The sequence below is a fragment of the Phyllopteryx taeniolatus genome, chromosome 3, assembly GCF_024500385.1.
Source record: "Phyllopteryx taeniolatus isolate TA_2022b chromosome 3, UOR_Ptae_1.2, whole genome shotgun sequence".
Lineage (NCBI taxonomy): Eukaryota > Metazoa > Chordata > Actinopteri > Syngnathiformes > Syngnathidae > Phyllopteryx > Phyllopteryx taeniolatus.
Genome location: NC_084504.1, coordinates 15,619,237 through 15,636,417, shown reverse-complemented (window position 1 = coordinate 15,636,417; position 17,181 = coordinate 15,619,237). Strand labels below are relative to the sequence as shown.

General features: G+C 39.1%; 1 protein-coding gene across 1 annotated transcript; it reads left to right on the top strand.

Moving 5' to 3' along the window:
• The first annotated feature begins 3,093 nt into the window (after positions 1-3,093).
• Positions 3,094-16,827, top strand: LOC133474958 (beta-1,3-galactosyl-O-glycosyl-glycoprotein beta-1,6-N-acetylglucosaminyltransferase-like). The gene is made up of 5 exons (XM_061767172.1): positions 3,094-3,212; positions 8,503-8,849; positions 12,212-12,305; positions 13,038-13,442; positions 15,946-16,827. Exons 2-5 carry the CDS (start codon positions 8,524-8,526, stop codon positions 16,459-16,461), a joined length of 1,341 nt encoding a protein of 446 aa, XP_061623156.1. The 5' UTR covers positions 3,094-3,212; positions 8,503-8,523; the 3' UTR covers positions 16,462-16,827.
• Positions 16,828-17,181: the final 354 nt, after the last annotated feature.

Below are 17,181 nucleotides of genomic sequence, written 5' to 3'. Positions count from 1 at the left end.
CCCCCCCGCGTTGCGATGGTACTGACCAAGTTTGAAGTCAACCTGTAGGACAAATTTGCAAGTGTGACACCTGTAAATTTTCCAGAAGTGTGCGTTTAAAAGGTCCTAGGACACTTTCTGTTGAACTTAGTATATTTTTATTTTTTTGGGAGTTGTAATTACAATTTTGTAGGTGTCGGGGTAATACACGTACCTTCCACGTTTGGTGGGTGTAGGTGTGACGTACCACCAATAGCTCTTTGATGAACTGGAAGTATGCCATCTGCAAGCGTGCGTAAAAGGTTCAACTGTACATTTACGAGGTCACAGGTGACTTCTTGTTGGGTTTAGGATATTCGTGTCTTTGAAGTTTTTGTACGTCTGGGGTCGATACAGGCGTGAGCCGATTTTTGTAGCTCTGGGTGAAATGTACCACGAATGAGACTTTGATGAAGTTTAGACATTTTCGGTTTGGATCCCATGAATGTTCACTGTGTCGATAAACTTTTAAGACCCTCGAAAAGACATTTTTACTACGCAGGCAAATGTTGCTGCTGAATGAACAAAGATACTGTGCATGCAAAAGACTATTCTTAGCCATGACAATGACAATGACCACTTTTGGATAATAGTCTGGGACATTGTGTTCAAGCCAAACATTTGCAGGATGTCTCTCATTTTGAAATATCAGATTTTTTTTTCATTGTTCTTTGCTTGAAGTCATGAGCATTTTCAGTCACGTCTGCACTGCCACGTCTGACACGGCATCCACAGTAGTATTACGGATTTGATACAAAAATGACTTGCTATGTATGTGCCTACTGCAATAGATCATCTACCACACCCAGTCATTTAGGCTTCATCGGGAAATGACTATCCATTTTTTGAGGACTTTAAACAATAATAGCAGCGTCTCTGCTTACCAATAAGTAGGAACACACCAAAAGAATCATGCAAGAAACTGTGGATATCAAGTTTAGGAAAATAGTGGTAACAGTGGAAATTCTGAAATAGTATGCATGGTGCATTTTGCATTTATTTATTTTTCTATTGTGCAGTGGTCACATCGTGGAAGAGGGAGCTTGAAACAGGCCCAAGAGTTTGCACAGGTTGCCACAAAAGCATACGTGTGTTGGTCTTTGAAGGTTAAGAGAACAAGTTATGTATAGGTGTCATTTTATTTTAAGAGAGCAGGGATGGTGTTCACCCAATATCTACTGAAAGTTTCCACATCTGTGTACCCGAAAATCTGCTCATATATTTGCGACTTAAAATGAATTTTTACCGACATGTTGTGAGGAGGGTTAGTGAGTATAAACTTTATTTTTGGTTTTTGGTTTTTTTTTTGCACCATGCTCAGTGGCGTGGTTCGTGGCCCTTTGATGTGTAATTGTGGGGATTTTCCTCGAGATGTTGGATCGCATGAAAACAAAAACATTCAGCACAAGCACAGAGACAACAAGCGGGCATTTCCAGCACTTGGAAAAGCATGAAAAACAAACCAATGAAATTATGGTTTTCTGCTCTGGTTAGAATTTTCTGTCCTAATGCCATAGCAATATATGGAATGTACCAACTAGCATATGGTCCGAAAATGAAGTCCCTCCATGTGTGGTCTGATTCTGTGTGGTGGAAATGCATTTATACATATTATGCCGTATGTACAGCAAAGCAAATATTGTTATTCCCTTCTGAGAGTTAAACCAGAGTATTGGTTTGAACTTTTATTTTGAAGAGGAAAATAGAACTAAACTAAAAGGAAGAAAATAGAACTAAATTGAAAGGAAGAATCAACAATAGACAATGAAATGCTTAATTCTAGATTTCTATGTTCAAAAAAGGAGTGGGACTAAGTCTAGACTTTCTGTTTATTTATTTAGAGTAATAATTATTATAATAATAATAATAACAATAATAATACCTGCGATTGGCTGGCGACCAGTTCAGGGTGTACACCATCTCTCGCCCGAAAATAGCTGGGATAGGCTCCAGCACACCCGCGACCCTTGTGAGGGCATGTGGGAGGAAACTGGACTACCTGCAGAAAACCCAAACAGGCACGGAGAGAACATGCAAACTCCACACAGGTGAGGCCAGATCTGAACCAGGTCCTCAGAACTTCAATGTGCTAACCAGTCATCCACCATCCAACCATCCATTTTCTGAGCCGCTTCTCCTCACTAGGGTCGCGGGCGTGCTGGAGCCTATCCCAGCTATCATCGGGCAGGAGGCGGAGTACACCCTGAACTGGTTGCCAGCCTATTGCAGGGCACATACAAACAAACAACCAATCACACTCACATTCACACCTACGGGCAATTTAGAGTCATGAATTAACCTACCCTACATGTTTTGGGGATGTGGGAGGAAACCGGAGTGCCCGGAGAAAACCCACGCAGGCACGGGAAGAACATGCAAACTCCACACAGGCGGGGCCGGGATTTGAACCCCGGTCCTCAGAACTGTGAGAGGGACGCTCTAACCGTCCGTCTACCACCGTGCCTCCATAAGCAAACTATCTATTATCCAATTACTTTTCAAAGTAATGCAAAAAATAAAAGTATCATTGAAAATAATTACATGTAAATTAATTCATCCATCCATCCATTTTCTGAGCCGCTTCTCCTCAATAGGGTCGCGGGCGTGCTGGAGCCTATCCCAGCTGTCATCGGGCAGGAGGCGGGGTACACCCTGAACTGGTTGCCAGCCTATTGCAGGGCACATACAAACAAACAACCAATCACACTCACATTCACACCTACGGGCAATTTAGAGTCATGAATTAACCTACCCTACATGTTTTGGGGATGTGGGAGGAAACCGGAGTGCCCGGAGAAAACCCACGCAGGCACGGGAAGAACATGCAAACTCCACACAGGCGGGGCCGGGATTTGAACCCCGGTCCTCAGAACTGTGAGGCAGACGCTCTAACCAGTCGTCCATCGTGCCGCCTGTAAATTAATTCAAATGACAAAATATTGTATGGATTATTAAATAATTATATAATTAAAACCATGTTGTTTTTTATAACAAATATCACACTTCACTGTTACAAGGTAAATATATATATAGCAACAAGAAGACAAACTACATAAAAAAGAAAGGTAGCCTCAGTGTGTGACTTTATTTTGAAAAAAAATGACAGGAAGTGTTTGTCATTGACATCAGTGTTGAAAGGGATCAAAACTGAAGGCAAGCGGTTAGAAACAGAATCTTAGCAGAAAGACACACAGGTAAGACTTATTTATTCATTTTTAAAAAAACACACATTTACGCTTGGGGAAAAAAAAGTATGTACTATTCATCCATTTTTTATAATCAAACTTTATTTTGCATCAATTGTTTATCAATTAAATTTATATGTAATTTAATGGTAATGTCCTGTCCTTAACTGAAGTTTAAAGTTACTTTTTATGTTAATTAATTTAGTTTGTAATTTTTTGTAAGCCTCGTCTGATATTTAAACATTATGCAATTTGGTGTTCAATTTTTTTCATTTATTTAGTTTGTACTTTCTATGTAATTTAATGTGCTACTTATATATATATATATATAGAGAGAGAGAGAGAGAGAGAGAGAGAGTGAGAGGGAGAGAGAGAGAGAGAAATGCCAGGTTTTTATGATATCACAAATGAAACCAAGCTAAATCATTGTTTCAATCTCTGTGCAACTCAATAAGAATAAAAACTTTCCAAGGGAAATAAAATTAAACAGCTGAGATAATGTGGTTGCACAAGTGTGCCCACTCTTATAACTGGAATGAGGTTCCATAGCATCAGAGGGATCTCATTGTTCAAATGTATCAGTCATTAGAAGCGTGCAAAAGAATTTCCATGGCATCATGGAACACAGTGAAGACCGTCATCATCAAGTGAAGAAAATATGGCATAACAGTGACATTAGCAAGAACTGCACATCCCTCCAAAATGTATTAAAAGATGAGATAAAAACTGGTCAGAGAGGTTGCAAAGAGGCTGACAGGAACAGTGAAGGTGCCCCAAGAATTTCTGGTTGTACTGGCTGTTTAGTACACGTGACAACAATTTTCTGTCTTCGTCATACATCTGGGCAATGGGGGAGGGTGGCAAGATGGAAGCCTTAACTTACGAGCTACTGGCTTGCAGACCGAGTTCACCATTGCTGTGCTCCACACTTCAGGCAGGATTTTAAGATTTTAGGCATAACTGGATGGCTAACTGCACTACAATGGTAGAAATGGGCCAGGTTATTTTTTGCTAAGTAACTCACGATTTCACCGATTACCCACAGATGAAATGAAGATGCTCAGTACTTAAATAGCCGAGGGTTACAGTAAAAAAAAAAAAAAAAAAAAAAGTACCGTAATTTCTCGTGTATAATGCACAATTCCCCACCCCCCAAAATTGTCAAAAGTCAATAGTGCGCATTATACATAGGTATAGGTGCAAATGGAAAAAAACTTTCACATTTTATAAATGTATGCCGCCATCTAGTGGTTATGAAAAAGCTGTACACTTTCATTCCAAAATGCCACCGCCACTTAGAAGTTATGAGAAAGGTATACACTTTCATTCTAATATGCCACCGCCTCCTAGTGGTTATAAAAAAGGTGTCGCCTACACTTTCATTCCAATATGACAAGGGTACGTATGACTGCATATATGTACAGTTGTGCACATAAATTTACATACCCTGGCAGAATTTGTGAAATATTGTTTTTTTTAAACATGACTGATGACTGAACAACAACCATCATTAATTTCTTTATGGTTATGTTTTTTTTTATGATTTTCTGAAATGCTTGACTGTTTAATTTGAATCCCATTAAAATAAAATAAAAGGTGGTTCGCCTGGTCCTTCATGTTTTCTTTAAAGAATTGTACCCATCTTACAAATTCTGCCTGGGTAATCAAACATATGAGCACAACTGTGTATTTTCTAATTTACTAAATAAAAGTAGGGCTGTGGATTTCAAAATAAGAGTAAGTAAATAAAAAACAAGTATTATGAACTTTAGAATTATTGTTTTAAAAAAATTCAGATATTTCATGTTTTGATCATGTGGGTAGACGCAAAATCATGGATTGTAAAAATGCATTACACATAGGTAGGAGGGTTTTCCGGAGGTCAACTTTAGGGGTGCGTATTATACATGGGTATGCATTATGCACGAGAAATTACGGTACATACTGTACTTGGGCTTGGCCCAAAAATCTCAACAATTCAGTCCTAAATTGTTCTCAGTCTTTACACATTTTCAACACTCCAAAAATATTTAATGTATTTAAAAAAAACACAGAAATGGCTTAGTCCCTTTCAGCTGGAATTTGGGCCTTTGTCAAGGTGAAGGGAATTATGAACAGTTCCAAATAGCAGTCAGTGTTAGTACAAAACCTTCAGGCTTCTGCTACAAAGCAAAAAAAGAAAAAAAAAAAGAAATGCTTACTAGAACATCAGAACTTCATTTGGGATTAATCAGGCACTTTAAATGGTGGAAGTTTGGTGCAGACTCCTATTTAACATAAGTTTGAATGTGATTGGTTAATTCTGAAAACAGCCACATCCTCAGTTGTAAGAGGGTGTGCACACTTATGTAACCACATCTTCTCAGTTGTGGAGTTGGAGGCACTTATTTGATCCGAGCTGTGATTCCATAAGCTTGTGTATTATATTCAAAATGACAAAATAAAATAATGGTTAAATGATTCCTTTCCCATCTTGCACTTACTTGATGATAATACATCTTTGACTGAACTTGAACTTATATAGGACTAAGAGAAATGAGGGGGAAAACATCAAAAGCCTTCCAAATAACAATCATAAGCGCTTCTTAATAATTACTTCCTAAACGATCATAAATAAGGCCAGGATACTATCTTTCTTATGTATTTATTTTCTTTTTGACAGCACTCCCACTAACAATCAGTTCAATTATTTACCCTATGTTTGACTTTGTTGTTTGGGCTTGTCTGCATATTTGGAATGATCAAACTCCACACAGGCGGGGCTGGGGGTTGAACCCCGGTCCTCAGATCTGTGAGGCAGACGCTCTAACCAGTCGATCACCGTGCCGCTAGATCATTTATATTTTTTTAAAAAGGCCAGCAGTTTTTTTTTTTTTTTTTTTTTTTTTTTTTTTTTTTTTTTTTAAATCTGTGTTATGTTCCTGTATAACTTCAATACACAGAGATACATTTCTAAATTTAATGATACACTGTAATTTATTTTAAAAAGAAAAATGTGTGAATTTTTGAATAGTTAGATTTCGGAATAATAATTAATAATTAATTAAGAATTAGATTCCATACTTACAAATGTTATTGCAATTTTGTTATTGCACGTTTATTGTTTGAAAAAATATTTACATAAAAAACGAACAAAATAAGGCCAGCAGAAGTTGAACTCTTATTTTTCTAGATTTAAAGCAGCTAAATCGACCACAACAGGAAACAAAAAAAATGTATAGATTTTTAATCATTGGAAAATATGAAAAAAATATAGTCTATATTTATATAAATTCATATATAATATAAATACATTGTATAATGTAGTAGTTTAGTTTTTTAGACCAAAATGTAAAGATATTTGTAAAGAATATTTTAAAAATAATGAAAAAATATATACATATAAAAGGAACAAAATGAGGCCAGCAGAAGCTGAACTCTTATTTTCTAGATTTAAAACAGCTAAATCGACCACAACATAACAGGAGACTAAAAAAAAATGTTTAGATATTTTTAATCATTGAAAAAATATGAAAATAAATATAGTCTATATTTATATAAATACATATATAATATGAATACATTGTATAATGTAGTAGTTTTACATATAAAAGGAACAAAATGAGGCCGGCAGAAGCTGAACTCTTATTTTTCTAGATATAAAACAGCTAAATCGACCACAACATAACAGGAGACTAAAAAAATATATAGATATTTTTAATCACTGGAAAAATATGAAATTAAAAGATATGCGGTCTATATAAAGAAGAAGAATCACCTTTATTGTTAAGAACATGCATGCATGCACACAAAATTTGTTCTTTGCATTTTACCCATCACAGTGAACACATACACATGTTAGTGGAACACACTGGAGCAGGGGGCAGCTGAAGCACCCGGGGAGCATTTCGGGGTATCAGTGTCTTGCTCAAATATATTTATATAAATACATATATAACATGAATAAAGTATATAATTTAGTATCGTTTTTTTTACACCAATTGTAAAGATATTTGTAAGAATTAGATAAATATAAATGTTATTTAAATGTGTTTCCATGTTATTTAAAGATAAATAAAAGGAACAAAATAAATGTATTTGTCTTGATGAACTTGATCCACGACATAGCAAGAGGGTTAATACAATATTTTCAAATTAAAATGTTGTATTGAAAATAATATGGTGGCACGGTGGTCGACTGGTTAAAGTGTCTGCCTCACAGTTCTGAGGACCCGGGTTCAATCCCCGGCCCCGCTTGTGTGGAGTTTGCATGTTCTCCCCGTGCTTGCGTGGGTTTTCTCCGGGCACTCCGGTTTCCTCCCACATCCCAAAAACATGCATGACAGGTTGATAGAAGACTCTAAATTACCTGTAGATGTGAATGTGAGTGCGAATGGTTGTTCGTTTATGTGTGCCCTGCGATTGGCTGGCAATCAGTTCAGGGTGTACCCCGCCTTCTGCCCGAAGATATATACTTGCCACCCTTGTGATATATCACAAGTATATCAGATATACTGTACATCGGCCAGCACTACTGATTTTGAAGGCCGTGCAATCAGTGACGAAATTGGTGATGTTGGTTAAAGCTGCCCTGCCCTATCAAACGGGTCTCCGACTAACAAGCCGCAGGTTCTTTGGTACCAGGCTGCAGAGAGAGACTGAACAAAAAAAGATTTTATCGTGTGAGCTTGAAAGAAGTTTTATTTGGGAAATCTGGTGCATCTGGCCGTGCCTCTGTCAAAACACTCATCTTGGTCACGTGATACAGAACAAAAAGCGAGCCCTCAAGGCCTACTTGAAATACAAGTTTATCACTACAAGCAATTTGCACACGTCAAATGTTTCATGTGGTGACAAGCTTGCAAATGAGGAAACGAAACCATAAAAAAATGCTCCGGCATATTGAAGAAAAAGAGGGTCAGAAAATGGATGGATGGATGAAAATAATACATAATACAATTAGGGTGATCGTGGATCAGTTGGTAGAGCTGGTGGTCCAGTGACTGAAGGGTCTGAATCCCAGCACCGACTGTCTGCTGTTGAAGTGTCCCTTAGGCAAGACACTGTACCCTAAAGTGCTCGGAGTGGGCCTGGCAGTGCCTTGCATGGCAGCAGAATGTAAGCCTCTGTCAAGCACTTTGGGCACCACGACGGTGTAGAGTATTTTCAAATATTTTCTAACCTTCAAAAACATAAAAATAAAGTATAATCCAAATTTGAAAAAAATATTGACTTTTTAACTGTGAAAACACGGGACGAATTGATCAAATCACTATTTTAGGATTTCATAGTTATTCGTATGTACATGTCGTTTTGTTAGCCGACAAAGTGACTGATCACGATGAGACACCGCAAAATCTTCTGTCTGAAGCGACCCTTCCTGCTGGCTGCCCTGCTGGCTGCTCTGCTGGCTGCCATTTGTATGCTCTCCCTGATCAACGGGGGTCTCAAGGTGGGCTGGAATCCCACCTCCATCAGCCTCGGCCGCTACACCCGGCTGGACTACGAGTACGACGACAGCCCGGAGAAGTTGTCCAACTGCTCGGCCATCTTGTGGGGCGAGCGGGAGGCGCTGGAGCAGGCCAAGTTGTTGACCGTCAGCAAAGATTTCCGCAAGCGCATCAGAGTCCCAGACCAATTTTATGTGAACGCCAGCAAAGACTGCAGGTGAGTGTTCGTATATTATACACACTTCCCATCCAAGAATACTGGAACAGCAAGGCTACACTGCTTTAGTTTTGCTGTTGACTGATTCTCCATTTTTTTCATGTTAGTTACACAACTAAAAAAAGTATGTGAACCCTTTGGAATGACCTAGATTTCTGCAGAAATTGGTCATGAAATCTTAATCTCTTAATACCACCACTATCACATCGCAAATATAGAAACCATCGATACTACACAAAAACGCAACATAGCACCACGCAACTGTGCCCCGTGAATGACCTGGACCAGTTCAGAATCAATATTTATCCAATGAAAAATAAACTAATAAAAGAAAAATAAAAAATAAAATACATCATACTCAACAGCGATGGTGTGTTTGGCTAGTCAAAATTAGCTGTAACAAGTTTTGCTTGGACCATCCAATCAGAGGACAGACAAATTGATGATGTCATCAAGATGGCCCTGTGAAGACGAATTTTAAATCTGATTGGTTAAAGAAACATTCCCGTTGCCAGTATAGTTTTAGATATACTGTACATCGGCCAGCACTACTGATTTTGAAGGCCGTGCAATCAGTGACGAAATTGGTGATGTTGGTTAAAGCTGCCCTGCCCTATCAAACGGGTCTCCGACTAACAAGCCGCAGGTTCTTTGGTACCAGGCTGCACAGAGAGACTGAACAAAAAAAGATTTTATCGTGTGAGCTTGAAAGAAGTTTTATTTGGGAAATCTGGTGCATCTGGCCGTGCCTCTGTCAAAACACTCATCTTGGTCACGTGATACAGAAAAAGGCGAGCCCTCAAGGCCTACTTGAAATACAAGTTTATCACTTGTGCACATCAAATGTTGCATTTGGTGACAAGCTTGCAAATGAGGAAACGAAACCATTAAAAATGCTTCGGCATATTGAAGAAAAACAATCGCTGGGCTCCCACTAATTATAGCAAATACCGGAATGTTATCAAGGAGAGACACTGCTGCCGATGCACTTTTAGTCCCTTTATGTACAACGCCAATTCCAATGAAGTTGGTACGTTGTGTTAAACATAAATAAAAAGAGAATACAATGATTTGCAGATCATGCTCAACCTATATTTAATTGAATACACTACAAAGACAAGATATATAATGTTCAAACTGAAAAACCTTATTGTTTTTAGCAAATAATCATTAACTTAGAATTTATGGCTGCAACAGGTTCCAAAAAAGCTGGGACAGGGTCATGTTTAACACTGTGTTACATCACCTTTTCTTTTAACAACATTCAATAAACGTTTAGGAACTGAGGACACTAATTGTTGAAGCTTTGTAGGTGGAATTCTTTCCCATTCTTGCTTGATGTACAGCTTCAGCTGTTCAACCGTCCGGGGTTTCCGTTGTCGTATTTTACGCTTCATAATGCCCCACACATTTTCAATGGGAGACAGGTCTGGACTGCAGGCAGGCCAGTCTAGAAGCCACGCTGTTGTAACACGTGCAGAATGTGGTTTGGCATTGTCTTGCTGAAATAAGCAGGGGCGTCCATGAAAAAGACGTTGCTTGGATGGCAGCATATGTTTCTCCAAAACCTGTATGTACCTTTCAGAGTTAATGGTGTCTTCACAGATGTGTAAGTGACCCATGCCATTGGCACTAACACAGCCCCATACCATCACAGATGCTGGCTTTTGAACTTTGCGTCCACAACAGTCCGGATAGTTCTTTTCCTCTTTGGCTTGGAGGACACGGCGTCCACAATTTCCAAAAACAATTTGAAATGTGGACTTGTCGGACCACAGAACACTTTTCCACTTTGCCTCGGTCCATCTTAGATGAGCTCGGGCACAGAGAAGCCGGTGGCGTTTCTGGGTGTTGTTAATAAATGGCTTTTGCTTTGCATAGGCGGCACGGTGGCCGACTGGTTAGAGTGTCAGCCTCACAGTTCTGAGGACCCGGGTTCAATCCCCGGCCCCGCCTGTGTGGAGTTTGCATGTTCTCCCCGTGCCTGCGTGGGTTTTCTCCGGGCACTCCGGTTTCCTCCGACATCCCAAAAACATGCATAAATTGGAGACTCTAAATTGCCCGTAGGCATGACTGTGAGTGCGAATGGTTGTTTGTTTGTATGTGCCCTGCGATTGGCTGGCAACCAGTTCAGGGTGTACCCCGCCTCCTGCCCGATGACAGCTGGGATTGGCTCCAGCACGCCCGTGACCCTAGTGAGGAGAAGCGGCTCAGAAAATGGATGGATGGACAATCTCCCAACTTCATTGGAATTGGGGTTGTAAGACGCGAAAACAGCCAACTCCACTTTCACTCACAAGAAGGCACCTAAACGAGCAGACGCCTCGGTAACCCGCTCTCTAGTACTGTCCATGTTTCTGTCTTTTTCGTTCGTGTTTGGAGACATTGCGCGACTTACTTACACTAGTGAAGACCTTCTTTTGACATCTTTCACAAATCCACAAAGCTTTTTCTCAAAGATTCTCATATTGCGAATTCGACGACCCTGCAGCCACTCTGCAAGCCAGCTCGCGGGTTAGTTCTTTTGGTTGCGGCATGGAAAATCTCTGCTACGACTCGGTGTGATATATTCCATCCACTGGAGGCTGATAGGGACGTGTAAGCATATGCTAGATGTACGAACATATCTGAGTGACAACTGAAAATTTAGAGGGCCGTGTTTTCACCACGGCCACAACTTCTTACAACTGGGGAGTACGTCTGTTAACAACACATCTCTGTGAAATGTCAAAATTATGACATTTTTATGTTCACTTACCAGGAATTTTATGGCTATGAAAAATACCAAACACGTCATCTAAGGCAGTCCATCAACGTATTTCTTAATGTGTAGCCCCTTAATGTGGAACCGACCGATGCGAAAACAGGTTTAAGTTTGCTATTGTCGAGAATTATTGCCCAATGTGAACTACGCCTCACACAAAAGAGCTCTTAGTTTAGCTACTGTACATTTATGAATTGTTAACTTGGATGAAGCTGTAAAGGGGTCACAAAAGTATCTCTGAAAACCTTGGTTCATCTGTCGGTAGGCAGATGAAATTTCAGCACTGTCATTACTCTCCCTAGGAGTGGTCATCCTGTAAAGTTGACTACAACTGCTCATCACAGAATACTCAATGAGGTGAAGAAGAATTGTACAGATTTACAGAAAACACACCAGTAAATCACATCTTCCAATACTTTTTCCGACACGAAAAATGCATGGGTTCAAATAAAAAGATATTTACTTCTGGTCCAGATGGAATGTAAATACCTGGAAATAAAAGTAGTAATACACTATCAATTATCATAGTTAGATGTGTAACCAACATTGAAACAAGAGAGCTGTGCCAATACTTTTTGAAGTGTTTCTCAAACCGCAGGAAGTTCAAGTCAAGCAGGAAGTATCTCACATTCCCGCTAAGCCAGGAGGAAGAAGACTTTCCCCTGGCTTACGCCATGGTTGTGCATCATAAGGTATGTTTACTCTTGTCTCTATCTTGTTGATATTTACTCTCCCGTAAGGAAATAATAGAAGACAAATATAACAATACTCACAGGCATATATTCTTAAAACTCTGTGAGGAACAACTAGTATTATTGTAGAGGAGTTGTGATGTCTCCTCTGTCTAAATGTACTGTATATCAATATGCCTATTATACTGCCCCCAGGTGGCCAAGGCGCATACAATAGAAGGAGCAGCGTCATGTCCATTGAATTGAAGCAAAGTGTGATCAAAATGGTTTAATTCTTTGCATTGTATTTAATTAGGTTATTACTTTGTTTTTATTAAGTACTATATTATCGAATGCTATTTTTCCTCATGAAAATACACTTTTTTTCAGAAATTCTCGAATGGATTAATGTCATTTCCATTCATTTCAATGATCAAAGACTATTTGAGACACGTGTTTTGAGTTACAAGCGTGGTCTCGAAACAAACTGAACACGTAGGCACCACTAGAAGTACAGAAATTACACTTCATAAAAGTAGTTTATTTTTTAACATTTTCTTTCATGCATTTCTTTTGGTCATATGAATGTGAAAAAAAAATGTGCAATGCGCTGAATCCGGAATGGATGAACCGTACCAGTAAATTGTGTTACAAGCTTGGTCAAAAAGCAAATTCAACTCGTGAGTCAAGATAACAGTGTATATAATAAACCCAATAAAGTCAAACTACTCCCCACTGCATTTGTTTTGGCAGGTGCAGAACTTTGAACGTCTCCTGCGGGCAATCTATGCTCCTCAGAATGTCTACTGCATCCACGTGGACTTGAAGGCCTCGCCGTCTTTCCTAGCTGCAGTCTCGGCCGTGGTCTCTTGCTTCCCTAATGTGTTCCTGGCTGGCCGGCGTGAAAGGGTGGTCTACGCCGGCTGGTCCCGGGTGCAGGCAGACCTCAACTGCATGGCCGAGCTGCTGACCACCGGCGTGGCGTGGAGATACTTCATCAACCTCTGCGGCCAGGACTTCCCCCTCAAAACCAACCTGGAGATGGTGCGGGCACTGCAGGCGCTCAACGGCGCCAACAGCATGGAGTCAGAGAAGATACCCAAGGAGAAGAGGTGGAGGGTGGAGAGGGTTCACCACGAAGTGGATGGACACATCCAGGTAAGTCTTGAGAGCAGTAATATTGTACCTGTACAAATAGTAGGCTAATTCACCTATACCTGTAATATTTGCAGTATTAATTTGGCTATTGATCCCTCAAATCGGTTAATTAAATGTAGTTTATTTTTGTAACCATTTATCTCATTAAATGAAATGTGTTCATTTATTGGATACAGTACAAAAAAAAAAAAGTACAATAAATTATTTTACATATACAAACCCCTATTCCAATGAAGTTGGGCCATTGTGTAAAACGTGAATAAAAACATAATACAATGATTTGCAAATCCTTTTTAGCGTATGTTCAATTGAATATACTACAAAAATTATTTTTATGTTCAAACTGATTAACGTTGTTTTTGTTGTTGTTGTTTTGCAAATATTCTCTCATTTTGAATTTGATGCCTTCAACACATTCCAGAAATGCTTGACAAGGGACAACAAAATTGAAACCAGAGGAGGGTCATTTTTGGGTATAAAAGTAGCATCCCTGAAAGGCTCAGTTGTTCACAAGCAAGGATCGGGCAAGGTTCACTACTTTGTGAACAACTGCGTGAGCAAATATTCCAACAGTTTAAGAATAACGTTTCTCAACATACAATTGCAAGGAATTTAGTGATGCCATCATCTACGGTTTGTAATACCATCAAAAGATTCACAGAATCTGGAGAAATCTCTTCGCGTAAGCGGCAAAGCTGAAAACCATCATTGAATGCCTGTGTCCTTTGATCACTCAGGCGGCACTACATTAAAAACCCACATCATTTTGTTAAGGGTATTGCCACGTGGGCTAAAGAACACTTTAGAAAACCATTTTCAGATAACACAGTTCGTTGCTACATCTGCAAATGCAAGTTAAAACTACCATGCAAAGCGAAGCCATATATCAGTGCCGGGTTCTCTGGGCCCGAACTCATCTGAGATGGACTAATGCCAAGTGGAAAAGTGTGCTTAATTTTACAAGTCCACATTTCAATTTCATTTTTGGAAATCATTAACATTGTGTCCTCTGGGCCAAAGAAGAAGAGGATTCAAAATTCAAAAGCCAGCATCTGTGATAGTATAGGGGGTGTGTTAGTGCTCTATGAAGGCACCATTAATGCTGAAAGGCGCATACAGGTTTTGGAGCAACAAATGCTGCCATCCAAGCAATGCCTTTTTTTTAGGGTAGTCCGTGTTTATTTCAGCAAGACAATGCCAAGCCACATTCTGCAGGTGTCACAACAGCGTGGCTTCGTAGTAAAAGAGGACTAGACTGGCCTGCCAGAAGTCCAGACCTGTCCACCATTGAAAATGTATGGCACATTGTGAAGCACAAAATACGACAACGGAGACCCCAGACTGCTAAGCAACTGATGTTGTACATCAAACAAGAATGGGAAATAAGTCCATCACAAAGCTTGAACAATTTGTATCCTCAGTTCCAAAACGCTTATTGACTGTTGTGAAAAGGAAAAGTGATAAACAAGCCCGTCCCATCTTTTTTTAGAATGTGTTGCAGGCATCAAATTCAACATGAGTGAATATTTGCAACAAAACAAAGTTTATCAGTTTGAATTTTTTAAAAATCTTGTCTTTGTAGTGCATTCATGATTAAAAAGGATTTGCAAATCATTGTAATCTGTTTTCACTTATGTTTTACACAAAGTCCCAAATGTAATGGAATTGGGGTTTGTACATTTTATTAAATTATCGGTGGATTAACTGTAACAAAATTATTTATGAATAATGCTATTGAAGAAATTTAATAGAATTGGTTAATTAAAATTAATGTATTAAATTTTTGTATTCATTTATCTCTTTAAATAAATGGCTGATTGATTTATTGTAGAAATTTAAATAGGTTAAGAAACAATTTTATATTGCTGATTATTAAATCAACTATACTTAAATCAACAACAAAGAAATAAAAAAAATTATAATCTATAAAATTGGGTAATTAAAATTAAGACAGATTTCTTTTAATTTATTTTTCATAATTGTTAACTGATTTATTGTGAATATAATTTTAAAAAATCATATTTTTTAAAATATACATTCAATGTTTTAGTTTCCTAAATTAGGTAATGATAAATTATTTATAACATTTCTTTAAATCCCTATTAGTGAATTAAAAGGAGTTTATTGATTTTTATTTATTATTCTAATTCAATCATTTAATTTGTTGTAAATAGTAAAATAAGAAAACAATGGAATCTTCATAAAACTGGTTAGTTAATGAATTAATTGAATTAAGTGTATCTTATTTAAATTCTTTAATTACTTTATTGTAAAAAACAAAATATATTTTTAACGTGCATTCAACATTTTTATTTATTAAACACCTGTTTATCACTGAATACATTGTAATGAGCAGGGCTGTCAAGGGAATTTGTTGACATACAGAATGTGCTCTCAATTGTAATGAAGTTGAATGAACTGAAGGCAAAACCAAGACAAATACAACATGCATTTTTGTTTGTCGTACTAAAACATGCAACAATTTGACTTTCCCTTGTGTCAGGCGTTGGGAACGGCAAAGGAGTCACCGCCCTTCCAACTTCCCATCATGTCGGGGAACGCCTACATCCTGGTGACGCGGGGCTTCGTCCGTAGCGTTCTAGAGGACCAGCGCATCCTCGCCCTCATAGACTGGGCCAAGGACACGTACAGCCCCGACGAATTCCTGTGGGCAACCATTCAGCGTATGCCCGGCGTGCCCGGCTCCACGTGGGCGAGCTCCAAGTATGACCTGAGCGACGTCAACGCCTTGGCCAAGCTGGTCAAGTGGCAGTGGCACGAGGGCGAGCAGTCCTCCACTGACGCCGTGTACCCGCCGTGCCAGGGCATCCACATTAGGGGCATTTGCGTGTACGGGTCGGGCGACCTACAGTGGCTAGTGAAGCAGCGGCACCTCTTTGCCAACAAGTTTGACACAGACGAGGAAGCTGTCGCAATCTACTGTCTCGAAAAGTACCTCCGACAAAGAGTGCTGGCCCAGCTACAGGAAGTGAATGTCTGGTACAGTACTTTCATGTGAAGGAAGAAGAGAACTCTAACAAAGCATGATGACATTACACTGGTTTGTCATAAGGAAATCAGAAATGTATTTCAGTCTATAAAATCGGTGGACCAGCCAGGAATTCACAAATGTTCCCGTTATGAAGAACACAGGAGATTGTGGTCACGTGGAGGACACGACCAGCACTAATCATGTTAATGCCACACTGCCTTGTAATAAGGAAAATAGACACTGGATCACAGTATATATTGTTGGTGGACCAGCCAGGAACATATCCTGTTAGGCATATGAATAGTATAGGAGATAGCTGTCACGTGTAGGAAACGGCCAGAAGACAATGGGTAACAGTCTATAGAATATTATATGTACCAGCCAGGAAAATGTACCTTTAGATGTATGAATAATATAGGATGTTTCTGTCACGTGTAGGACACGACAAAAGCAAACAAATCATGATGACGCTACAGTGGTTATAATAAAAAAATTCAATGAAATCAGAAAATGTATTTACATTCCATAATATTGGTGGACCACACAGAATCCTTTCATCCTTTGTTGGAAGTATGCATGTACTGTATGTATACGTGTAGGACATGGCCAGTATCAATCATGTTGATGCTATACTGGCTTGTAATAACGGAAATATACAGTACACTGGATCATTCTACAATGTTGGTGGACGAGCCAGGAACATGTCCTGTTAGACGTATGAATAATAAAGATTACTGCCACATGTAG

Bases quoted from the DNA above. Each gene is read 5' to 3' on its own strand.
- LOC133474958 (XM_061767172.1), top strand. From the start codon at position 8,524: ATGAGACACCGCAAAATCTTCTGTCTGAAGCGACCCTTCCTGCTGGCT. The intron at 12,306-13,037 runs GTATGTTTACTC...TTGTTTTGGCAG, and splicing joins CCATGGTTGTGCATCATAAG to GTGCAGAACTTTGAACGTCT. The intron at 13,443-15,945 runs GTAAGTCTTGAG...CCCTTGTGTCAG, and splicing joins AAGTGGATGGACACATCCAG to GCGTTGGGAACGGCAAAGGA.